This window comes from Cyrtonyx montezumae, unplaced genomic scaffold (genome assembly GCF_038088225.1).
Source record: "Cyrtonyx montezumae isolate F1298 unplaced genomic scaffold, pur_monq_1.0 scaffold_1, whole genome shotgun sequence".
In the NCBI taxonomy this organism is placed as follows: Eukaryota; Metazoa; Chordata; class Aves; order Galliformes; family Odontophoridae; genus Cyrtonyx; species Cyrtonyx montezumae.
The window spans coordinates 2,775,376-2,801,771 of NW_027071825.1; the positions used below are offsets into that span (position 1 = coordinate 2,775,376).

Here is a 26,396-nt window from a genome sequence, read left to right on the forward strand (position 1 = left end):
GTTAATGGTAGTTAGACACATACAGCAATTTCCCTCACGCTTCAGGAAGAGAACAGAGCCTTATGGATGAAAAGTTTGCTATTAAGGATTCTTAATACAATGGAAACATTCTGTCTCTTTTAATTGTAATTTACTTCTAAGTGTAACCGCTCTGGGTTGGGAAAACCAGGATTCAGTCCAATTCAATTATGCAATTCTTGCCACCTGGTAAGCCTTGTTATTTTATAAAGAGTACTGTAGTAGAACTGGCAGATTCATTCATGTTCAGAGCGTAAGCGCCGTATACTGTGTAATCACTGGCTCATAAAGAAGAGTGCAACGCGAAAGTCAACCGCTCAATTATAATGCAATCTTTAAGAAAGAATATGCAAAATCGGTAGGCGAGATTCATCTTTGGTTCAGCTGTTTTATGATTCTAAGTTCCCCGTGATCTTTGCTTTGCAAAGCTTCACGGCGCAGCCTCAACTCGAGCGAAATCCAAGCGCAGTGAGCACCCAGCTCCGCTCGGTCGCTGCCCACGTTGAGACTTTGATGGGTCACCTCCACCCGGGGGCACTGATTGGAGGGGCTGCCACATCACGGGGATGGAGCGAGAGTTTTATTTGGCCTGATGTACACTCGCCCTGACTTAGCTAATGAAGCTGCAACGAGATAATACGGGAAAGAAAAATACGGCCCCAGAGTCCGGGAATGCTTTCATTAGCACTAGCAGACGGGCACCTGACAGCTGATCAAAACGCACTTGCACACCCTATCCCATCGGATGACAAACCCGCTGTGCTCCTGCTTCCCTGAAGTGAAATCCCTCAGCACCGAAAAGCCCCGAGCACCAAAAAACCCTGAGCACCAAAAAACCCCAAGCACCAAAACACCCCGAGCACCGAGCTGCTTGCATCGTTCCCTCGGCATCGTGCACAGCTGTCCCTGCTACGTGCAGAGGCAAAGGGAGCTCTTTCATAAAGGTGAGCCGTGGCAGGAGGGAGCTAAACGGAGCTTTTTTTGCAGCTAACAGTTACGGGGTTTATCGAAGTAGCAGGACTTGCCAGGGGAACAGTTTTAATCTATCCAGGGCAGTAAGTGTCTGCGGGAAAAACTCCCTTTGTCTCCAGCAGCTTTGGATTAAGCCCAAACAATCCGCTTTGCCCGTGGCACGCAGCTACCAGAAGTCAGACGTTCAGGAGGGACGGCTCAGAGCACAGGACCAGGACTTTGCAACAAGCACTGAGAGTTCTATACACAACGCCCCATAAAGTTGACTCGTTTTCTTACGAAAAACATATATCGGAACTTTATTTTCCACTTCTCCGTCCACATTTCTGTGCTCCAAAGTAAAGAGTGAAAACGTGCAGCGGCCTTCGGAAGTTTGAAAGACTAAGCTCTGCCAAGGGAGGGCTGAGGCTCTCCCTGCCTCTCACTGCCATTGTCACCGTGTCCCCATCACGTTCCCAGCCCTCTTCCCGGGGCTGTCGGGTGCGACTCCTCAGGCCTGGCCCCGCGAGCCAGCAGTGGGGCCGGGGGTTGCACGGATGGCACGAGCTCTGAGGACTCCCCACCTGACAGCCTCGGTATCAGGAAGAGGATGTTTTGAACCCTTGCAGCTCGATCACAAAAATGCGAAGTATTAATTAATAGTATAACTTCAGTTTGTATCTGAGTTTGGGCATAATGAACCTGCCAATTTTGATTGCAAAGTAAAAACTCATCTCTTTATTTTGGACAAATAGGGTTAAGCTTCTTAAGCAATTCTTTGTTGTTTTGACTTCAACAATTTATGCAAATGAGATGTTAATTAGGGTAATTGTAACTTAAATTATGCTTGTGTAAACCTCTCCATTGGTAGGAAAGTGTGGGAATCCAGACAACTGGTATTTAAAGCAGCTGTACTAACTCACTTCTGAAAGCAAAGCATACCAAGATCACTTTCATGTCTTTACAATTTGTTTTTATGAGGTGATAACATTTTTACAAATACCATCATTTTTGCTTTTTTATATTGTAAGTGACAGTCTGACATTTTACAACTGGCTTATTGAAAACAAGAATTGAGCACTCTCGCTGTAACGGACATTAACTGCTCAATAGAGATTCACATGCTAATGAGGTGAGAGGGGCTCCAGAAAGTTTTGATAAATGCGACACACACTCTAACTAGCAGTGAATGTGAGTTGACAAAGAACATCTACACCAGGGTTCAATAAAATGTAACCCTTTAAATTAATCATACTGGCAGTATTTAATAGAATGCACAACAATCTCTTTTCTGATGGCTATAAAGCAGAAGAAATGCAAAGTCTCGACAAATGAAAGTTCCCACATTTCCCTCTTCACACTGCTACTTTCATTTGAACTTCTACAATTGTTAAAAAAAGGTAGTTACTGTAAATAACAAAGTAGGAGGTTTAATTGTTTCCTTCTTTTAAAGCGGGATCTTTTCTTCACATTTCTTCGTCTGGATTCTATTGAGCAAATACCCCGGCCCTGAAGACTTATCAGAGAAAGCATAACCCGTTGTGCTCAGAAAATGTAAGGATACTGCGTTGGGAGAGTGGCTTACAGGATCACTTCTTGGTGGGCCAACTTATCCCCTCTTCCCTTTCACTAACTACAGGAAGATACAACTCACAGCTGATCACAGTCAGAACGGGACGTTTGGGGGCAGAGCGTGGACTCTTTGCACCAAACCCCCCGAACTGTGCTGAGGTTTTGTCCAGCGAGAGGCAGAACTGGACCTGCAGAGAAGGAGGGAGAGGTGCAAGATGTTCCCCCCTGCAGGTGTGCCTGTAGGTTGGGTGCTCATTTTCCAGCAGTGCGGGTCCACCCCGCTCCCGACCACGCTGACCACGGCACACGAGCTTGCCCGATCCCAGGAAGCAGAAGCATTCCAAGGATCATCGCAGCTCTCGCACCAGCGCAATGCACTAATGTGTTATTTCTTCTTAAAGCGACAATCCCTAATACCCTTTTTGGGTTTAGCCCGTTTTAATCTTGGCAGGAAGTGTAAATCTGTGCACTCAGCAGCATTACAGGCTTGCTGGCTGTCAAAGTTTTGTCTCGGCCAATGCTTGAGTGGTATTCTTGTCATTTCACCGGGGTAGGAGTCGTCTCAGTCTGACATACAGAATCTCCCAAAGCAGTAGATTATGCCAAAGCACGAGCAGACTTACCCCACTAACTGCACTTCGAGTCATTTTTGGTAACTCACAAACTGACAGAGGATTGCTCCTGTGGGTTCCTACGTGAAAGGGAAGGAGCCCTTTGCCAGCAGCCTCACGAATGCAACTGGACAGGCAGAGAAGGGAAATCTCCACAAATGACCACGGGAAAAAAGATCCCCACTGCCCTCAGCACATTTCCAAAGCGATGAGTGGCTCCTGCTCAGCCCCGAGACCGCCTGTGCCCACACCCAGCCGTGCTCCCTGCGCGGCACCGTGCACTGCTCCGCTTCCTTCTGCGCAGGAACTGTGAGAGTCTCAAAAAATGAGCGAGTGGAGAAGCGCGGACTGCAGCTCAGAAATGGCCATTTAGCCAAATTGCATACCTGTGCTGTGTCAGCTATATGGTAGATTCATCTCATTCCATTGGTCTAATGGATGGCAATTGAATTTAATTAGCAAAACTACTTTGACTTAGTCTCATACTGTGCTGAATGTAATGAAATCTTTCTCCTCTCTCGCTGCCCCCTCTCTCTCTCTTTTTTTTTCTTCAAATAAAGAATGTCCTTAACTGCATTCCACTGCTAGAATATTAAAAGCTATATATGTTACTCTTAAGGACAGAGTACAGCCATCCCCTTTCACAGGCTTCAGATTTAGTTATTGTATTACATAACATAAAATAATTAAAAAGATACTTCGATAGTTACACACAGTATAAATTCAATTACCGCGATGTCTCCATTAAAAGCACTTTTATAGTATGAATAAAATGCAAATCCTCTTTATGGATCAATACCAGAAACATAATTCTAAGCTTCATCCTGAGAAGGAAGTTAGCTTTAATAAATCATCCTCTTAGATTAAAAATAAAAAAAAAAAAAAGTTTCAAAGAGATGTATTTGAAGGTATTGCGTTAAAGCAGCCGCTGGGCTTGGATTCCTTCTGGGCGAGGAGCTCCCACTGCCCCGGAGGATGCACGTGAGGAAGGGCAGCTGGCACCGTGCTGAGCTGCGTGCGTTGACCCAACGGACGGGGCAGCGGGATGCCCGCAGTAACGGGTCCCCCCAAAACCCATTTTAAGGAACAGAAATCCCCCCCCAATGGGTTTGGAGGGAAAATCACTACCAGGCCTAACTTTTGCCTGGCCGGGCACAGCCAGACAAGTTCCTATGATTGATTATGGTGGTATCTCTGTATCTCTGACTTTGAACCATAACCTTTCTTGCACACAATGACAGTTGGGACCTACCATTTGCCATCTGTAGAGATGGTGGGGGAGAGAAGGACTTTGCTTACATTAATCAACCAATTAAGAACAGACTTAAACAAAACACTAAAGCATAATAAAAACCTGACTGCTTAACAGCTTTCTACTTTTAATTGTTGCCTTCCTGTCGGCTGCTCATGGGCCACTGCACCACTGGGGCCAACGAAGGGGACGGGGCAGTTTGATGGGATGCTGGGGATCCTTTGCTGGGCAGGACCCAGTCACCTGCAGCAGAAAAAATGCAGAATGTCCTCATCTGTGGCTGAGGAGGGCTGCTCTGCAGGCGGCCATTTGCAAGGCCAGCTCTGGGCTGGGACCATCAGGACATGGCACCGATGGCAGCGACTTGCTTCTCCTGCCTCTGTGTGACCCACCGGCACAGCCCCCTGATGCCTCCTGGACTTCTGCACCTAGGGAAGCTATAAAAGAGGACGAGCTCATACCGTGGAGAAACAAAACACTTATTAGAAGGAATCGGCTCGAGGCATTTGCCCAAGCATTGCTGAATCAGCCCTTCACCACGAAATGGTGTGTTCTGTTTTAAAGAGGTGTATTTACGGACATAAAACGTAAATAACTCGACATCTGATCAACTAAGAAAATGAGCCGGGTCACTACAGTAAACATATTTTTGTACTATTAAATAATTGCAATACGGAACAAATTTGCAGGGGTTGGCCAAGATGGTCCCTTCAGCCCTACGCTCCACATCTCTTTGTCTATTGTTCTTCTTAATACGTTGCATCTGTAAAAAAAAAAAAACCCAACCTACTTTGTACAATTACTGCACTGAAGTCCCAAGCAATCTATCAAGTTGTCATACATTTTCTTCACGTTAAACCTTTCTGAATCTTTCCTTCTTCTTTTTTTTTTCCTACATGTTGAGAAAATGCAGAAGAAAATTTATTTGGCCCCCAAAAAAGCCATGCTGAAACATGTCATTCATCAAGCCAGGCAACAAGACGTGTCCGCGATAGCATGTCAGGAGAGCAAGCAATCCCCAAAGCAGTGGTATTAAACTTGTGGATGGTTTTTAAATCAACAAAATTCGGAGCATAAATGAACCTGCAGCCAACAGGGCTTTGGAAGAACTCCCTCTGGATTCTGGGATTCTCCCTCCCATTTTGCAGCCTCTGGTGCTCTGCCCACTGCCAGCTCTCCGCCACCCTCCAGACCCTTTTGCTTTGAATTTGCCAACGTGCTGCATCAGCAGTGAGAGGTGAAGTGAAATTGCAAGTCTGTTCCCAGAGAGGGAGCGTGGGAGCTGGGAGCATGCCTAGCAGCACCTCCCTGGGTCCCCACCGCAAGAACAGGGACATCACTTTTTTTTACCCGATTCTCTTCAAAACCCCAATCATTGCACTGCCATGGCCTTTAGGGCTGACTGGCATTGTAAAATAAAGGCAAAGCGTGCACTTTGCCTTGGTGCGAGCTTGGGAGTGCCGAGGCCTTGTCTGTGCGCTGCTCCCACTTCTCACAAGACAAAGAAGCCCGGGTAGGCTCCAGGAAATCCCACGTGTGACCGTAACTAATTCACACCCAACCCCGATCGTGGCATTGTGGGGTCTTTGGGATGATCCTCACCTCTTGCCCAATGTCGTCAACACCCCATGCTTCATTATCTTCTTTAATAATTCCATGGTATGTAATTCATTAAACAGACTCCTTATTTGTAAACAAAATGAGAGCTGCAAATGCATGAAGATGGTCGCACTTCCTGGCTAAATGAGAGGCAGACAAAGAGCCCTAATGATGCACCAAAAACGCTAACCAAAAATGTACTCTTTAAAAAGATCACCAATTTAATGCTTTTTTGTATTTCATTTATCAGCCATGTAGTCATCATTCCCCTCCCTACCACCATCTGTACACACTTTCCCAATAGACCACCACAGCTGTCCCGTTTCTCACACAAACAGTACCTTTTATATGCTTCCCAACTGTTTTTAATAACTGTTCTGTGCACGGCACTGTACTTCCTTTGTTTTCTCTAAAAAATAAAAAAATAAAAACGCGAAAAAGAGATATAATGCGAATAAAAACAGGTCATCACAGCAATGAGGGGAGGAAGGCAATTACGATGTTAAAAGCCTCCGTGCCCGCTGACCCGTCCTAGAACCGCGCCGGCGGCTCTGTGTATCCATTGGGGAGCTGAAAAGTTCCCTACAAAAGTTGCCAAGGCAGATGAAACCCATGCAGAAACACGAGCGTGGCGGCCGAGAAATCATCATCCCTTCTACTTGAGGAAAGAGTATTAAGGTTAAACACTGCTTGTGTGACTGGAGTAAGTTTCTCAAGGCTCCCAAAGCAAACGTAGCAACTTGAAGGCACTGCTGCCCCGCGTTGCAGAACTGCATGCACAAATCCATCCCGTTTGCTTTTTCAGCTCCCAATCTTTTTGCTCTGCCCTGGGATGCTGGCAGCTCCCTGGCTACAGTGGGAGGGCTGCCTGCACCCAGCCCCAGATGGGAAGCTCCCTGCTGCTCCTCTTGCCACGGGGATCCTGCCCCACAGCGGGTGGCCACACACAGCCCAGTGTCCTCAAGTCCCAGCCCTACATGCTGAGAGCTCTCAGCAAGGGCGACAAGCCCACAAGGAGCTCCTCACTGCTAAGAGCATAGAGCCGAGATGGGACACTGACCCTGCTCGTGCCGTCCTCCTCCTACAGCTTCATGCCCTGGACACAAAACCTCACTTTTTTTATCTAAGAGTTTAGTACTAAAGGCCATGCATGTGGAATACAACTGTCCGCTCTCAAAATCCCTACCATGATTGATCCCGTCCAAAAAGCAACAGTGCCCACGTTTTAAGTGGGCTTCAGCCATGTTATTTTGCCTCTCCATCCCATTCAAGTACCCATACTGGAAAGAGCAGACAGCTCGGGGATGTGCGTGTCCATCCCCACACAGCACCGAACTTCCCGGTGCATGTTCGTAACCTCATCTACCTAGGAATAAGCTGGACCAGAGCTGAAGCTGATGTCCTCTACGGGAACAAAGCAACGCCCACCCTGACCACAAAGCCCCACTTCTTGCCCGAATGTGCCGCGTGCCCCCCAGCTGCTGCACAACACCCAGCCCATGCTCACAAGGCTCTGGCCGCTGGTCAGGCCAATCCTCCTCCTCCAACACAAGCCATTTGTGGAGCTTTAAAACAAAACAGTTTGGGATCTACTTTCTAGCTCTGCAACAACTACTTTTTACTTTTGGACACAGTAGCAGATGTAAATAGTTCTGCTGGCTATTTTTAATGAAGTCCTCATCGCGTCAGGAAAAGTCCTTGTCACTACACAATGCCAGCATTGCAGCGGCTATCTCTGCCTAAAAGGGATCACTACAATAGCTGTGCTTTGGAAAACCATCCTGCTACAAAGAATTCATTCTTCTAATTTACTTGAAACTACTTTGCCTTAAAAAGGAAAAATAAATAAATAAAAAGAACTGAATTACATTTAAATTTTACCCTAAGTTTCTAGCATCACTCGGGGATTTGGCTGTTTCCTTCCTTATCAAATTAAAGCCGTACTGGGTAAAACAATCAGACAAGAATTTCAGAGAATATCCTTAGGATGAAATCTGATTGACAATGTATTTCTGTATTGAAATCTCCAGCTAGCGTTTATCTTGACAATAAATGTCGCAACTACCCTAACTTGCCTTTGATACCTTTACAGGGGTTCACACTGCTCGCTCGGTGCATTACAAGGTATTTTGTAACACATGTACTGCCTTTAAACACCAAAATATTCCAACGGTAATTTAACCAGACGCGCTGTTTATTGCAAAGCTCATGCAGCTCATTATCTGTACCTCACACACAAGACTAAATCCGTAGGCGCAGAAAAACACAACGTGAATAAAGCTGTCTCAACACCCCGCTCCGTGCTCAGCTCCCCGTCCCGCAGCCTCCACCCAGCAGGCTGCACATCCCCCTGCAAACTTCCCCGCTGCCCAGGGCTGCAGGTAGGACTGCTCCAGGCCTGGGGGCTGCACGGAGATGCCTCCCGATGACGTATTTCTCCTGAGCTTGCAAATGAGTTTTGTACGTAGGGATGATGGCTGCAGGCATCACTCCCGAGTACCTCAGTGTGGGGTGACGAGGGCTGGGACCAGAAGGGATATGCTCACCACAGAGGATGGTGCAGAGAGGGTTTTGGTCTTGTTCAGCTACTAATGCTATGAGTCACGTTGTTAATATGACAAATGGATGAAACCAAAGAGCAGGAAAAATAGCTACACCTCTGCGGTCATGGCACAGTGCCGCGGTGGCAGGGTCAGGAGGATTTGCTGCAACCCGCAGCTCTTGCAGACAACGCAGCGCTGGTTTTATGTCCCATGCAGTCACGGTGCACCCCGAGCACTGCAAGCCCTGTCCCAGAGCCTGCAGCAGGACTGCGCATCACTGGGTGGGTTCTCTGGGTGCACAAAGCCACCAGTGCCACCAGCCAGGCACGCAGCTTCCCACTGCAACAGCCAGAGTGGGCTGCCAGCACCAGGAGGGTGAGTCGGGCAGGACAAAGCCATCTCTGGTCCCCCGGGTGACACCACCGGCCTTTCCACTGCTGGGTGCCACAACAGAGGCATGAAACCTCCATGGCACGTCCTCTTGTGCGTGAATCCTTCACATGGTGATGGTTTTGAGTGACCTTGTTACATCACTGAAAAATCAGCAAGTTTTGTACCACTGACTCGAGCAGAGAGCGACCAGGCACTGTCAGCTCACCTGGCTGAACGACCCTGCCTTGGGAAGCCCCCGGTCCGATGACAGTTCTGTGATTCACTACAGATATATCTCACCCCAAAACATGAACATGCTGAAACATCCAATCATGTTCTGGCACGCATGCAAAAAAAAGCCCATGGCAACAAAGACGACAGCTTGCCAATGGCAGCTGCTGCACGCACACACAAAATTAAACTATATTCTTCTGAAAAGGGATATTATTATGGCATTTGTTTCCCTTACCCATCACCCTCACCCATTCCCTCATGAAATAAGGGGAAAATATCAACACATATCACACATTAGGAAAGAAGGACAGAGAAAGAGAGAGGTGGGCACTGCTCTTGGCAGGAACGGGATGGAGGGCGCAGATTTTAGCAGCGAATCCAACTGGGTGGATCAGAGCTGAATGCATGGAGCTGCCCTGAAATACTGGCTCACCTAAAAGCGTCGTGTTGCAAATGCAAGTATGACATTCAGGCTCTACACCGCAAGGAGCATAGGGAGGCCCGATGATGCTAAATTTCAGCAAGTTTGGTCAAGCTGGCCCTCAGCTATAACACCAACCTGCAAATGCACTTACATGCGTTAACCAAATCTGACATTACTCATCTTCACTCCCCCTCCCCGGTGCGGCCCTGTCTGATGCCTGCCACGCCGTTATGCAATGCACAAGATAGCCGTCTCCTCACTTGCGAAGATAAATGTCATATCAGACCTCTGACATCATGTATTCTCCAAGTAATTATTTTTGATATCATAAGAGTTATGCAGGGTGCACAATAAAATTAAAAAGTAGAAAGCAAGGTTAATAAGATTATCATGTTGGCATAATAGGTAATGCATTTTGCAGTATATCCTAAATCTGCCCTCTCAGAACGTAATTAAATAACTGTGATTTATATTTTAAAGGAACGCAGACATGCAGTGTGTCCTCCTGCCCACATATGCTAATTGCTCTCAGCCCCAAAATCACACAGTTGTTTGCAGCTTTTTAATCCTCACGTGTATACATAACCTGATCCGGGTCCAATCTATGAACAATGAAGTGCAGGAAACTTTTAGAATAGCATGTCATTAAATCCGTCTCGATTTTATCTCGCTCCTCTGACGGATGTGCTCCGAAGCCCGTGGGGATGCGGGAACACTGAGCTAGACATGTGGGGCATGGAGGAGTGCGGCACCCAGGAGGAACCCAGGGATGGATGCCCTCGGGACCGCCCGGGCTCGCCGCAGGGCCTGCGTGCCATCAGGGCAGCATCAGCCTCCACGCTTGGCTATGGGCACTCTTCCCAAAAGCAAGGGAGCGAGCGAGCAGCACGCCTGTCGCCTTCCAGAGGAAGGACCCGGCAATAAAAAGAGCCAATAGTTGGCAATTTTTTTCCTCAAAATGGAAGGTTTCCATCAGCTCCTCGGTGAGCAGCCCGGCCCCAGCCAACCTTCCCCATCCTGCAGGCAAAGCCAGACTGACAGAAACACAGCAAGCCGCTCCGTTCTCCATTTTGCACTCGCATGCCCGAGGCTGGCACACAAAATGGAGGGCCCTGCACACCCCGCGGGCATGGACCCACCTCGTGGTGGCCACGACGTCCTGCCAGGCCTCCAGCAGGGCAGCCCAGCACTGGGCACCAGCACGGAGCACAGAAACACATCACCAGTACGTGTAAATACCTTTTCCAGTGGGACTACGCTGCTGTGAGGGACCCACTGGGCCGTCAGAATTGGGCACGGGATGCTCCTCCACAAAAAGAAGTGGCTGGGACAAAGCTTCCCCACTCACTGTGGGTATGGAGCCGTCCTTTCGGTGGCTACCATTCATTAACTGCAACCACAGCTGTAACGGATGAAGAGAACGCCACATGGGTGGAAAAAATAAACCGAACCGACACAGCCCTACCAACAGCTCTTCCCTACCCAGAGTCCTCACCGCCGTGAGGAAACACACAGGGTCGGCTGCTGTTAGGAAGCTAAAATAATTTGCCCTGAATTTACAGCCTGTAATTCAATCTGAGGCTCAAGCTCCTGCCCGCGCCGGGCCGAGCAGTGCGGGGGCAGCACCGGGGAGGACGGTCCCCGAGAGCCCTGGGGCAGTGCTGCGGGTGCACGGCCCTCAGAGCGGGGATGGGGTGGGGGCTGCACTGGTGGTGCTGCCAAGGGGAGGAGGAGCGAGGCGAGGGATGCCCTTTCCTTTACATCCGATGGCGAGAGAGACTGAGAATCATAATAATAAATAGTGGGTTTTATGAACAATTAGGATTCCACTGTCTCTTTCAAGGGTTTGAAAAGCTGACACGATGTTTTGGGTTCTCCAGCTTCAGCTTTGAGGCCTCAACCAAGAGAAACATTCAGCCCCGCTGTGTACAGCAGTGACCACAACAAAGATTGTGGTTTCTCCCACACTCGCCTTAAATAGATCTAAATTAATGCTATTCATCATTGGGTGGAAAAGAAGGGAAATATAAAAGTGCAGTCGCTTGTAGACAAGCCAGCAGCATTGGGTAACGCTCTCACAAAGCCCGCTGCTCTCCGGCCAAGGCCGGCTCCCGTCCCCGCACCTCCGGGCAGGAAGGCACGGAAACGGCAGCCTGCCCCATCACCTGGAAAACATCCTGAGCAGATCGCACACGCCTTCACCCAGTGTTTATTTGTTGTTGCTGTTGTTGTTGTTGGAGAAAGGGGAAAGCTAAACCACATGACTGAACTCCTGCCAGGGCTTTGGGACGGAGCAGGCCGTCCTGAGTGCCGCACCACTTAGTGTCTGCATTATCACAGATACTCACTGGCTCGCTTACAGCGGCGCGGGGAGCACAGTTGTCCCGACCTAAATCCTGCTGCTGTCACCTCCCGCCCCGCAGAGCTGCCCACCCCGCGCCCTGAAACAGAAAGCACCGATAGATGGAGATATCCTTCTGTGCCATGCAGGGTGTGGGATTGCCATGCGGCCGCTGCTTGGGAGCTGGGGCTACGTCCTCAGCCACTTCCAAGTGGGGCACAGATGCATACTTTCAGCGCTGCTGCCGTACTGGGACCTTTCACCAGTCTAAAGTAATGCAAAATCTGCCTTCTGCATTTCCTTGAGGGCAGAAACGCTACAAGAAGACATCGTTTCACTTCTTTCCTTTAAACGTATACACGTCTCTGAATGGCCAACATTAATGGAAATAAAATGAGCACCCACTGAGTCCCCAGATCTCACCGGGCAGTGATGTTCCAGTCCCCCAGGACGTGGACAGGGAGCCCAGCACACCGCAGCACCGGCAGCGAAGCTGGCTGAGTGCTTTTGGTACGAGTCAACGCGATAAGCCGTGCGCTCTGCAGAAATGCATAGGGACTATTAACATCACAAACAAAACTTTAAAAGACTGGTTTTGATGCACGCTGGAACAGCCGTGTATTGGAATTAGGTTTTCAAAAGCCTTATATGCGGAGGAAATGTCACGGATGCTTTAAAAGTCTTCAGATACACGTAAAAACGACATGTCTATTACATATTATCTTCACAGAACAAACACCATTTGAAATGTGCCTCTTTTTAACTACCATTATGAGCTGTCTAAAGAGCATTTTGGTTGAAACTTGGGAGGAAAAAAAAAAAAAAACCCACTGATCTTACACCTGCTCTTTAGCAGTGGGAAGTGGGTTCTCAATCTGTTAACATGACCATCTGGCCAATCTGCATATCACGGCGATCTGGATTACTGTACGGAGGAATGACAATAACGTAGCCAAAACAAAAGTAAAACGCATCAAATACTAACAGTAGCGCGGCCCTTTTGATTTTAAATTAAATAATAAACGTGGTATCACAGCAAAGCAAGGAAGTCGTCTAAATAATTAAAAACGAGCCTTCGCTACGGCGTAATTAAGTAAACAATATGGTGTGCGTCCTATAGGAGCCAGCACTACTTTGCACAGCCAGACAGCACACTTTTGCAGAGCGGATGGCGGGGGCTGGAGATGCTGCGGCAGCTCTTTGCGTGATGCACGGCATTGTCACAGCACCTCTCACACCGCCGCACTGCCGGCCGGCCGCGGCTATTAGCGGGATTAATGCAGCAACAATCAATACCAACCGTACTAAAAGATCACGGTGCAAAGCGGGATGTACCTTTCGGCCTCGGAGCTGAGTGATACCTCCAGAGCATTTCGGCTATCTGCAGCCTCGTGCTCTATTCATCAGTTGTTTCAATTGGGGCCTCTCTGCGGTGCTCCATGTAGAAGTGTTTTAAATCTGCCAGTGGGAATCGCAAATGGGTCCGCCAAAAGTTCAAGGTCGTGTGCCATACACCGCTGCCCAGGTAATGGCCACAGACTGCGTTTAGACCCCTCCGCCCCCCCCCCCCCACCATGAATTTTTGCAGTCACAGAAATAAGGCTGACTTTTTGCATCTCCTTCTGCCTCTTATTTTAAATGTTAAGAGAAGCGGGGGAAAAAAAATAAAAATAGCTCATTTGAATAAAAAGCCATCCCCGTCTCTTCCTTAAATTTCACATTTTTAAACGTCTTTCCAAAAGATTAAAAAGCTTTTCTCCCTCAGAACTATCCTGCTGGCACAGCTCGCCTGGGACGGTAACGGCAGCCTTCCAGAACAGCCAGAGTCGGGCACGGCCGTGTTGCTCCCCGGCCCGCCAGCCAGCCCTGCCCACTGCCAAAGCCTGCAGAACTGGGACCCTTCACAAAATGTCACTGCTTCCATGGCGAGCCTTCCCTCCAATCTGATCACATTAGCAGAAGGAACTCCAAAGCAGTAAAAAACTCCTGAAAGTTCTCGGTTGAGTGCCTACTAATGAACAAAGGTTAACTTTATCTAAAAGGTCAAATGCCTGGTGGCTAAGGTTGTGACCTTAACAACTTAAATTGTGACCTTGCCACGTGCCTAGTATATTGCAGATTCTGATACAGATCATCTGGTAAAGGACTGGCCATAAATTAGCTTTACTGTTTGACTCCCACAAAGAAAACGGTTTGCCACAATGGTTTCCAACTTGTCATTTGATACAAGAGCGGAATAAGGGAAAACTAAAAAGCAAACCCAAGTTTAGGGTATGAAAATGCCACCTGCTTTTCGTTAAGCAGATTAGAAACTGCAAACCGAGAGCAACACTCTAAATTTCAATACATTTTTGGTCAACCTCTAATTCACAGAACACCGATCTCCCTTTCCTCTCCTTTCCCTTTCTTAACAAAAATGACATGTCGTTTGTGTATTTGCATATTTTTGTTTTCTCTTTCTAGCCAGTTCTTAAAGGGAATAATTGATTTCAGTAGCTTTGTGAGAAGCACTATTTAAATCTGAGCACATGTGTTCTCTTACAGATGATAGTGCCTACTGAAGAAAAAGCGAGGATTCAAAGCAGTAATTATCGTACATGTGTAGAAGGAAAGGGACATCTCGCTGCTCAAGTCCTCTCGAATAAGGCGCCTTGGATGGGAACGCTCCCTCAAAAAAGAGAAGAGTTAAAAAAAAAGAAAAAGAAAAAGAGGGAAGAAAAAGCACTACGGGTGAAAAGGTCACAATGGTTTTGGCACATATCTCCAAGCACGTTTCAGAGTCTGTGCCTCCTGCCAATACTGGCAACTTCTCAAAACTTTTAAGGAGGTAAAAACATTGTTTAGTGTTTACAAATCTTCTGTACTATAGCAGATGCTTGTCAAATCCGCTATATGTAAGTTGACCGGCCTACCTAATATCTGTGCAGGCGCCTTCCTCCCCACAGCTACCCGGTCCATACATTGCTGGAGCCGGCCCTGATGGAGCTACAGACAAAGGACCCTTAATATTTTCCTTTTGTACCGTTCCTGTTGCGCACATGGCACAAGCTGCCATTACTGCGGGTCTGCGGGAACCAATGGCTGGCAACTTGGCCAATGTTCAGGTGCAACAAAGACTGCTGGGATACCTCGGAGGGGGGAAAAAAAAGAGAGGAAAAAAGGGGAAAAAAAAAGGTAGCCTACAGATGATGCTTCCTGCGCACCTCTGTGAAGCGACGCAGGGGATGCCCGCCCTGCGATACATCCTAAGCAGCGCTTTGTCCCCGTGGTGGTGCGGTAGTGAACCCGAAGCACGGCGAGCACTGCATGCTGCAGCCAGAACCACAGAGCAGTGTGCACCCACTGCTTTCTGCAAATCCGCAGCACCGAGGTCCCGAGCCCCACACGGACTTTCTACAGCAAAGCAGCTCCGACAACCTGTGCGGCCGCTGCCCGTTGATGATGAGTGCAGAAATACATCCGAGTTTGCTACCGAGGGTAGTATTTGCCAGCAGCACGCTGATAAGATGCTATATCCCTAATCACAATATTGAACTTTTACGGTGTCGCTCGCCTGGCAGCTGCATCAGGAAGAGAACCTCTGGCCCTCACAGCGCCCACGCCTGGATTTTCCCTTTCCCCCCCCACCCGTCCTGTGTCCCTGTGATCCTCCCCGTGGGCTGAACCCAGCCGCTGCTTTCTGCTGGCAACCCCTGCCCCGTGCAGGAGGCCGCTCTGCACTAAGGAAATGCAATAGGGACGGGTATTTAGCATCCTAAAGAAACCTAAAAGCCCGAGGCAGAGCCGTGGCCCTGTTCTCCCCGGTTCACATAACAAAGCGCAGAGCAAATAAAGACCTTTGGGCGGCAAGCAGGTGAGCATGGTTGAACCACGCTGCAGGGCTGGGTGCTGGATGTGGGGAAGGCACGAGGAGGGACACACGGTCAGCCCCAGTGTGGGCTGCATCGCGACGGCACCATGAGAGAACATGGAATGGCCCAAAGTTCCCATGCACCCCTCCAAAACAACGTGCTGTTGGAAATGCCAACTCCCACTGCTGCAATTCACTGTTTTCCTATATATTCACATATACGTGGTCGGTATGAATATGATCCCGCCTTCACCCTCTGCCCTCCCCCCCCGCCCAGCCCCTCCACTTGCAGGCCAGCCTGAAGCCAGGCCAACCTGCACGTCCGATATCATACACACATCCCCTATACGTCCCGTATCAGAACACCAGGGCCCAGCACTGCACTTGCTCACGTTTTTCTGCATCCCAATTGCTCAACAGAGACAGTGCCATGTTATTCCCCGCACCAGCCCTCTGCTCACCCTCTCACACATTGAGGCAACCCCAGGCAGGTGGGGGATCCCCGCATTTTCCATTTCATCACAGATAAAAACATTTCAGCCCTCCCCACACTCAGTATTACTCAAAGAAAACATTGTTTCAAGAACTGTCTAGATTCTTCGTGTATGGACTGCCATGTTTCAGGGCTTGGGATTTTTTTGTTGTTGTTAAAAAAATGGTTTGGTCTCATTTTCCCGATTTTTTACCCCGAATGACAACCTCACATTTATTATCGGCCCCTTCCCTGCCAAGTGGGGCTCTTCTCCCTTTCCCATCTTTCCAGGTGAGGATGCCTGGCAGCTCTGACCTCGGGTATCCCAACCCCTCTCCAACTGTTTCATGCAGAACAGACACAAAGTTTATTTTAGAAGAAAAGCGACTAAAAATAAAATGTAAAAAAAAATAAAATAAAATTCCTCCATTGCAGGAAAAAATAAATAATAATAATAATAAAAGCCTGGATAACACTTGAGCAAGGTGCCCAAAACACCAAACCACCGTTAACCCCGGGAAATCAAGAGCTGTGCTCCCCAGAGCCCGGCGTAAAGGGGCGGATTTGGGGCCACGCTCCCGCCCGCCCGCACCGAACCCGCCGGGACGCAGGCGCGCGAGGTGGAGAAGAGGTATAGAAAGGCACTTACCTGCGGCGTGCACAAAGTATGCCAAATATAAATCGAGTTCCTTAACAGAAACTCCTATATGGTGGGGCTGTACGCACAGCCCGGGGTTAGAGCACTGTGGGGACTTTACAAGGCGCTCGCCATCAGTACTTTCGAGCGGAATACCTTTAAATAAAATCACCATAACGAGGTCCAACCTCCAGACCTTATCTGCCTGGCGAAGGCAGTCAATTCTTCTCATCTTGCCCTTCTGGTCTGGATTGGAAAGGACGCAACACGGAGGCTTTTTTCCTGTGACTGTGAGAACAAAATCCTCCCGAAATTCAGGCCTGATATCTTTCCGAAGCTTTGCCAGAAGTCTGGACGCCCATTTCTGCTTTACCTCGGGTTTTTCACTTAAGAGTTCGTCCTTCACGGCCCTCTCTTCCTCTTTTGACATGCGTTTCTCATGTTTTTTGAAGTATTTTCTCTTTCGGGCTTGCAGGTTGAACCATGTGTATGCAAACGCTCGGACGTGAGGCAGAAGTGCTTCGATGAAGGGATGAAATTCATCCTGAAAAAGTCACAGAGAAGCGTTGGTGTCATGCAAAGCACAGCAAGGCCCGAGTACAGCCGAGCGGCCCCCAACCCCCCGAAAGCTGCAGCGGGGCCGGGATCGGGCCCCCCAGTCCTGGTTTGGTGGAGAAAAGGGTGGAAGGAGTTAAAGGCACGGGGCCGGCTGGGTGCGGGGACTCGGCCGCTCGCAGCGCGTATCTCCCTCTGCTCCCTCCCTGACCCCGCTGCTTGCGGCGTCGCCAGCATGTGCCCGCCAATTTGGCAAATTCGGAACACTCGGATGCCAATCCCTGTTTCTGTGGGGAAGTCTGAAGTATAGCAAAACTTTCCCGAAGATATGCTTGGAAATGTCAGCGCGCCGTATAGCAACGCGCCGACGGAGCCGCGCGTGCACACACAGCCGCCGTGCTCTGCTCGCTGCAGAAACGGAGGACAGAGCCAGCTGCAATCTTAGCAAACACTAAATATTATTAAACAGAACAAAACAAAACAAAAAAAAGTGAGGATTAGAGTCCATCAAAAAAAAAAAAAAAACCTCACATATTTTAATCCGAAACTGCGGTCCGTTGGGACCCCAAAGACTTTTGATAAAATAAAAGGAGGCTCCAAAAAGTGAAAAACGCAGTGGCAGAAAACTTTGGCACGACTCATGCAAACGCACCAACAATTATTATTTTTTTTAGCGCGCTGGGCCGTGTTTTCATAGGTTTAAAAAGAAACTCCGTACTTGGAAAGTGAGTTGTGCCATCCTGAGACACTGCTCTGTGCAAGGACGTGCTACGGATCCCCCTCCACCCGGGCACAGAGTAATCACGATTACAGATCTGCTGACCACGAAAAAATGCAAGAAAGACCCCTTTACTTCTGAAAAAATATATATATGTAGATATAGATCTGTATGTAGATACAGATCAGTATCCTCAATATGCGTCACGTAAAGCAGCAGAGGGATGGACCCGAGCTGTGACACGCTGGGGCCGCACTCTCAGTTCCTACACCAAATGAATGAGCGCAGTGCACGTCACAGTGCCCACGGCCGATCCCACTGCTGCACGGCCCAGTCCCACCGCCTGTAGGACCTTGTCCCACCGCCTGTAGGGCCCGATCCCGCTGCTGCAGGGCCGGGTGCCTCCAGCCCTCAGGTTGGGCCCTGCGGGGATGTACAGTGGCTCCTGCACTCTGCAGAGCCGCTGTCCCATCCCGCAGGGCAGCGCTGGGGTTTCACATGAGTTCACTTTATTTTTTTTAATGAAATGATCACACGGAGCGTGTTTCCGACCCAAATCATTTTGGGAAGTAAACACCGTTATAAAAACAGGTATCTCGTGTCCTTCTGATAGCATTATTTGAAGTTATATTTCTTTTCATAAAATGAGGAGAAGTTGAGCACTCAGGAGCAGAAAGACCCATCAGCAGACACTGCCCTAACTCAGGAGCTCCTCCTGACTTCCCCTAAGGCTCCCCCGCACTGATTCTGATGGCCCTTACACTGTAAATACTTCAATCCACTGCGATGTCACAGCGGTCATTTTTACTTTGAGCACAGAATACGCGGAGCCGTCCACCCTGGGCAGTGCCACCCAGGAACCACAGGACGATGGATGAGCATTAAAACCGAAGCAGGTAAAATAAAATAAATCACTCTGATGATTGACACATTCCTTTTTTTTTTTTTTTTTCTCTCTCTCTTTTTGTGTTTTTTCCCCCTCCTGTACTGGATGGAAGAGATCATAGTTTCAAATTTCAGTAAAGTTTATGGGGTGGGGGGGAAGAGGGGGGGAGAGGAAAAAAAATAAAAGATTGCCAAGAGTTTGCAGTCGGCAGATTCACAAAGTGGGCGAAGGCACGCGCGGAGCTGCTCTCTCTCCCCTACGAGGGAGGGAAAGAGAAGGATTGAAGCTCCCTGCGAGCTGCCAAAAGCCCAAAGCCAGCTCCTGCTCCTGTTCCTCCTGCCCCATTTGGGGGGGGGGGGGAAAAAGGACCTCTGTGGGGTCCGGGTTGTGTGCACACAGAGCACGGCCGGAGCGCGGGGAGCACCGCTGCGAGCAGAGCGCTCGCTGAGCACGTCTTGGTGGGGCTGAAATATTGCAACTTTTCTGCTTTCTGCAGCGCTTTGTCCTGACGGATCTCATGTGCTCGGGACTTTTTTGGCTCGACGCTGGACGCCATCCAAGAGCGAGCTGCTGTAACCTGCGCTACAGCGGGAACCTGAGCGGGGAGGGAGCGGCAACACAGGAAAAAAATACATATCTATAAAAAAAAAACAAAAAAACAAAGCAACAACGAGAAAAAAAAAAAAAAACAACCAAAAAAACAACAAGCACACTTGAAAAGAGCTGGGGAAAAAAAAAAAAAAAAAAGTCAACAAAAATATCCGTGTGAAAGCAGGGGCTGGAGGCAGCGGGAGGTGAGCGGCCGTGCCAGGCTCCGGGCGCTGCTCAAAATGGTGTGCGGCGAGAAGAGGTTAATGGCTCACACAGCGACCCGCAGCCCCGGCACGGCACAGCCGGCACCGCCGCACGGACAGCACAGCACCGGGACTGCGGGGCAGGAGGGGAGCGGGGCTGCGCGGTGCCCTTCTTGATTTGGGGATATTATGATAGCTGAAAAAATAAAAAATAAAAAGTTTGGCAAGTGTGTCACTTGCAAGCGTGCTAACAGATGTGCAGAGCTGTCCGCAGCCTGGCTGCAAAAAGAGAGAAGGTTTTTAGGAGAGAAAAGGAGAGGGGCTTTGCCTGTCCCCAAACTCGCCCGAAGGGAAACTTTCGGAGCGTGTGTGCAGGACGGGCGCTGACCCTCGGGCTGCAGCAGGCGGCCGTGCGAGAGGAAAGTTGTGCCGCACGGTGCCCAAAGTTGGCGGCTGAGGCCCTCGGCCCCGAGCTCGGAGAGGGCAAAAGGCACTACCTGGAAACAACGTAACCTGCAGTAGCCCTTCTCAGGCTACACTGTATTTCTGCGGATCCACTGGAAACCAAGCCGGCCGCAGAACCCCTGTGAATATTTTTACAATCCGTTCGCTTGTAAAGCTATTAGGAGATGGGCATGTGTTCCCCAACCGCTTCCGAGATCCTCTGCAGACACGGACGGCGCTGGGGTTTTCCTGACAGATGACACAAAACCTGGTGCCATCCAGGTACAGCGCCGGGACCAACACGCTCCAACTCTGATTTCTGTATCTCCCTTTCCGAACCACTTTCCCTTTAAATCTGAACCAAAACTTCACCCAAATGAAAAAAAAGACGCACACACACACACAAAAAAAAAATTCTCCCTTCCCAAACTCTCATCGATAAAAGCTCCCATCGATCCTGGAGGGGAAAATAGGAATCCTGGAGGGAAAAACAGCCAAGCCACGGGGAAGGGCTGCCCCTCTCCTCTCAGGAATGACAGGGAGAACCCAACGGGGCCGCGGAGGGAAGGAGCTCCTCCGGAGGCCTCTCGCCCTCGCCTCACTTTTCCAAGTGTGCAACAAGAACGTGAGATTTTTTTAATAGCAAAAAAAAAAAAAAGAAGAAAGCAGTGGGGGCAGCGGGTCGGAGAGCCCCATCCCATGGGTCGGGGTTACACATCCCCACAGCGCAGCCAGGCCCTGCCAGCCCCGCACGTGGGGCGACGCGCTGTGCCCCCGTGGCCGTGGGTGCCAGGTTGGGCAGCGGTGTGCGGGGCAGCCCTGAGCCCCGGCCCTGCGGCTGCGGGCACTGGGGGCTGGCGAGGGGGGGAGGGGGGGAGGCCCGCAAAGGGAAGGGGATAAAGTTTGTCGGCTCCCACCCTCTCGCCGCGTTTTGTCGCCAGAAAGCGCTCGGAGAGGCTTTCTTGCCAGCCAGAAAGAAAAAAAAAAAAAAAAAGAATAATAATAAGATAAAATAAAATAAAATTCAAATTAAATTAATAAGAATAATGGAGTCAAAATCTCCTGCAGGAGGAAATAATCTGGGGTAGGAGCCCGCCACAAAGCGTTTCCTCGTTAAACCATTATATCCTGCTAATTGGAGGTGTGCAATTTAGCGTCCTGCAGCAGCGCTCGGGGTGGGGGGGTGAAGGGGGGGGTCGGGGGGGGAGTGCTGCGCGGCCGTGCAACCCCGGGGGCACCGCGGGCTGAGCCCCCCCGGCCCGAACCGCCCGTCCCGCGCACGCGAGGGGCGCAAAAGTTGCGCGGGTGGTTCTCCGCGGGCAGAGAGCGGTGCGGGAATGGGGAGGGGGGGGGGGGCGTGGGGGGAAGACGGGACACGGTACGAGTCGGGGAGAGCCCCGCGGGAAGGCAGCACCCCCTGCACTGAAGCGCTCCGGGGGGTGCGCGGAGGGGCCGAGCGCGGAAATCGCGCGGGGTGAGCGCGGCGGGACGGCGGGGATCCCCCTCCCCCCCCTCCCCCGGAGCCCCGCGGTGCGGTGCGGGGTCGGAGCGGAGCGGCGCGGGGAGCGGCGGCGGCGCCGCATCGATCGCGGATGACCAAGCACCCGGCGGGGCGCGGCGTGCGGGGGGCGTCCCGCAGCCCCTCGGCTCTTAATTACAGCGTTAATAAGTAGGCGCCATTAGCCATGTGCCGACACAAATGGCCGTGCGGGAAAAGGGGGGAGAGGGGAAAAGCAACAAAGTTGAAGTTTCGGCGAAGCGGCCGCGTTCGTGCCCCGGCCCCGGCCCCGCAGCGCGGCCCCATCGCGCCCCGCAGCCGCTTACCTGCGTGAGACAGAGCGGAGAATACATGACTGCTGCGGGGGGCTGCGGGCGGAGGTGTGCGTGTGCGGGAGAGAGGAGAGAGAGGGGGAGAGGGGGGGAAGAGAGGGAGAGAGAGGAAAAAAAAAGAGAGAGAGAGAGGAGAGGAGGGGGAGCCCCGAGCCTGCTTCTTGCTTTCACATTTCCAACTCTGCCAAACTGCAGCCAGCGCGGAGCCGCTCCATGAGCTGAACTTTAACCCCGCCTCGACTTTCCCGCACTACGCGCTCGGCATGCCTGCCCCGCGCGCCGTTAAAGGCATAGCGCCCGCCGCGCCGCGCTGCGCTGCGCTGCGCCGCGCTGCGCGCCCGCTCCGCGCCCGCTCCGCTCTGCGCCGCCCGCGGGGGCGGGGAGGGGCGGGGAGGGGGCTGCGGCTCTACCGCCTCCCTCCGCCCCGCAGCGCGCGGCGCAAAGTTTGGCTGCGGGAGAGGGCGGGTTGGTGGGGGGGGGGGGGGAGTGTGGGGGGAGCACGGGCACGGCGGGGTGCGGGGATGGATGGGGGGGCAGAGGGAGCGGCGCGGCCGGCGGAACTTTGCCGGTGCGCCGGCACTTGTCGTGCGGTGCTTAGCGCGCTTTGAAAATAAGGATGAAAATGAGAATAGAGATGAGGATAAAAATAATAACTTGGGGAAAGGAGATGGGGGGGGGAGGGAGCATCGGGAACATCATTCCGCCTCAATTCCCGGCTCGTAACACCGCTCCGTAAAGGAGAAGCGCCTCCAAGCCCGCCCCGCATTGTTTTGGCAGCGGCAGCGTTTGGGGTTTTTGGGGTTTGGCCGCGCTCCAGCCCGCGCGCGGGGAGTCCCGTCCGCGTGTCCGTGTGTCCGTCCGTCCCGTGGGAACGGCGTTTTCCCACCGCTGTCGTCCCGACGGCAATGGGCGCAGCAGGGGCGGTGCTCGGCGCTGCGCTCCCCGGGCTGAAAATACCGTCGGGGGCTGCGCGCAACGCTCCTTTCCGCCCTCGCGCAACCCCCAAGACCCCCGCTCCCCCGCGCAGGGAACTTTTCGGGCCGCGGGACGGCTCTTTGCGCCCTCTAGGTTTGGGGGTGCGACCGAGCGCTGCGCGCAAGCCGCTCCGCAACCGCACAGAGCAACGCGGGGGTGGGGGGATTAAGCGACCAACGCCGCCTCCAGGAGGGGGTTCCTCAGCGGGGCGCGGATGGGAGCGCAACTTGGTGCTGTTTTTTTTCCCCCTACCCAGCATTTTGGTAAAAGGCAATATTTGTTTTGTTTTGTTTTTTTTTTTCCTAAATAGCACTTTTCTCTCTCTTTTTCTTTTCTTTTTTTTTTTCTCTTAACGTTTTGGGTGTTAAATCCGGAGGTTTCCGCCGCTCCGTCCCTAACTTTGCCGGAAAAGGGGAAAAAAATAAATAAATCCCGGTTTAAAAAAAAAAAAAAAAAAAAAAAAAAAAAAAGGAGCGCCCCTCCCCCCCCGGGGGAGTTCAAACGTCGCAACACCCACCCCCGGCGCTGATTGGTCAGCGGGGAGCTACGTCACTCCGCCCCGCCGCTCCCATTGGTCGGCACTCCGGTCCGTCCCTGCGCGCCTTTGTGCGCGGCCGCGGCTGCTCCAGACGGCGCGCACGGAGCGGGCGCGCACGTACGGGCGGCGCTCGGGGGTGGGGGGGAAGGGGGGGGAATGAGGGGGGAGCGGGGGAATCTGCCGAGCTCAGCGCTTTTCTGCGCTCCCTGGAAAAAAAAAAAATCACTAAAAAAAAGAAAAAAGCCGAGCCCCGCGCGCAAACCCCGCGATCAAACCTCGCGCAGCGCCCGCGGATAACGGCAGCGCGGTGCCGGGCGCTGCCTGTGCAGGGTGACGCTTTATTTTAAGTGAGAAAATTGTTCCTAATCGCTAAAATAAACTTGAGCCGTTGGGAACCCGGAAGAGAATGGGCGCCGCAGCCAATTGCCGCGCGCCCTCGGGTCCCTTTTTTTTTTAATTATTATTAGCCTTTTTTCCCCCTCCTCCCCCTCCCTCTGGGGCCGCCCGGCGTGGGGCTCCGCGCTGCGACTTTACCGAAGTAACCATTTCTCTACTCCCCCCCCAACCCCCCTCCTCCCCCCACCCGCACCTCCTCCTCCTCCGCCTATTTCCGGAACCGCGATTTGCATCGCCGCCCGCCCCCCCCCCCCCCCCCCCCCCTCCACCTCCTCCGGGACCCTTCCCAGCTCCGGGGAGGGGGGGGTCCGCATGGGCTCACCTGCCGGTAGCCGCCCCCCCCCCCCCCCCCCCCCCGTCTCGGAATGCTCTGCTCCTCCGCTGTGTGCACGGCCCTTGCTGTAAGCTCTGTGCTTTGCGCGCACCCCCACTTTGCTCCGCAGCCCCCGTTCTTTGCTCCCCCTTTTGCTTTGCACCCTCCCGCTGCTTTGCCACGCTTTGCTTCGCACCCCCTTTTGCTTGTTATCCCCAGCTCTTTGCACAACCCTTACTCTGCACACCCCCTTTGCTCTGCCCCTCCCCTCTGCTATGCATCCCCCCGCTTTGCACCCCTTTGCTTCACATCCCAAGTTCTTTGCACCTCCTTGTACTTTGCACCCCGTATCCATCCAGCCCCGTGCTGTAACCCTCTGCGTTGCACCCCCCGTTACCTTCACCCCGTTACTTTGCACCCCGTTGCCCCATCCCTTACATTGCACCCCGCTTGGCTTTGCATCGTCCCTTGCTTTGCACCCTGCTGCTTTGCACCCTCTCTAACGCTGCACCCCCCTGTTTGCACCCCACTGCTTCCACCCTCCCCCCCCCCCCCCCCCCGGAGCTGCTCCCAGCGGAGCAGTGCACACCGTACCCAGTGCCCCCGAAATAGCCCTGATTCCATCCCTGAAAGGATTTCCTGGCTTTGTGCGCCTTAACGCGCCTCGGCCAGCGCTGCAGAACAACGCTATTATTCACAGCTCCGAGGGTACAATCTGCTAAAGTCACTTAATAAAAAAAAAAAAAGAAAGAAAGAAAGAAAGAAAAAAAAAAAACCTTCAAAGGGCGTGAGAAATGCAGGCAAACAAACAGCGGTCTGCACGGGTCCCTTCATTAGCAGAGCCCGAGAACTGGGAGCCCCCACATGCGTGATAACACTGCGAGATTGAGGGGGGGTGGGGTGGTAAAAGTGGATCTGAAGGTTCGTCACTTTTTTTTTAACCCAATTTACAGAGCGGTGGGCCCTCTGGATGGAGTGCTTTCAGTGGGATTTAATGACACAGAGCACTGAGCTGAGAGCAAAAAAATAAAGGGAAAAATAACCCTCAGTGCTGGCCCTGAAGAGGTGACCCCAAAGTTGGTTGCAAAGAAATGGCCTCCAAAGAAATGACCCCAAAGTTGGCTGTGGTTTTCTGCGCTTCCCCTCGCGGTGACTCTCCCTGGGCCAGCTCCGGGCAGAGGGATGCGTGCAGCATAAATGAAACCACCGCGTCCCTGTGCTGTGCAAACACACGGTGGAAAGTGGCATAATGAGGGATTTCCACCATGTTTATCAGCCTACAAAGAGAGCTCTGAGTGGGAGGGATGGCTGTCACCCACAGGGACGGGTGTGCGACTGCAGACGTTGCTGGGGCAGAGGCAGGGACAATGGCCACGCTGTGCCCGGTGGCATCGCCGCTGCTGGGGGTGGCTGCTGGGGCTCTGATGGCCTCAGAGATGGGTGCAATCCACCCCAGTCCCATTGGGGCCTTTGGAGCCTTGTGCTGCCCCGACCCTGGTCCCCAAGAGCACAGAAGCCCCATAACAGCGGTGGAAGTCACAGCCACGGTGCTGAGCACCCAGCCAGGAGCTTTGGGATGGAGCTCTGATCTCCACATTGCAAGGAGGAAAGTTAAATCAGCAAACTAAGGTATGTTTTTGGAAATTCTCAACTTACACCACTACATGTGTGCAAATGCTGTAGTGCACACAGCGATTTCTGCCTGCAGGTGAGTGGGATAATGGGCAGCACCAAGGCCCAGCCCCAAAAGTGCCTGGATTTGGGGATCTGGGATCCCTCTAAGGCATAGAAATGGGATGGAACTCAGCACTCTGCATCTCACTCCATCCCACCTTCACAGTGTCACCAGGGCTGGCATACACAGAGGGGCACGGACCCATCCTGTTGAATGTTTTCACCTATCACCAGCAGGCACCCTGCAGCAGCCTTCTGCATGGCACGGGCACTGCTCAGCTCAGCAGCTGGCAGCGTGCTGAGCTCAGCCTCCAGCACAGCTTTGCACCAGGAAAGTTTGTGCCAGAGTGGCTCGTGTATGCACAAACACACACCGTGCTTGCTGCAGTCCAGGATA

At 51.7% G+C, this 26,396-nt stretch overlaps 1 protein-coding gene across 13 annotated transcripts in view; it reads right to left on the reverse strand.

Annotated features, from left to right (window-relative positions):
- The window catches only part of NFIA (nuclear factor I A), a 232,024-nt gene extending 209,697 nt beyond the window's left edge, over nt 1-22,327 (reverse strand). For 12 of the 13 annotated variants that reach the window (XM_065737975.1, XM_065737984.1, XM_065737966.1 and 9 more), the window contains exons 1-2: nt 22,098-22,215; nt 16,889-17,420 (exon numbers count right to left, since the gene is read on the reverse strand). In XM_065737975.1, coding sequence (XP_065594047.1) covers nt 16,889-17,420; nt 22,098-22,124 — 559 coding nt within the window. In that variant the 5' untranslated portion in view covers nt 22,125-22,215. Of the gene's footprint in view, nt 1-16,888; nt 17,421-22,097 lie in introns of all 13 variants that reach the window. The other variant, XM_065738002.1, reaches the window with a different exon arrangement.
- Nucleotides 22,328-26,396: the final 4,069 nt, after the last annotated feature.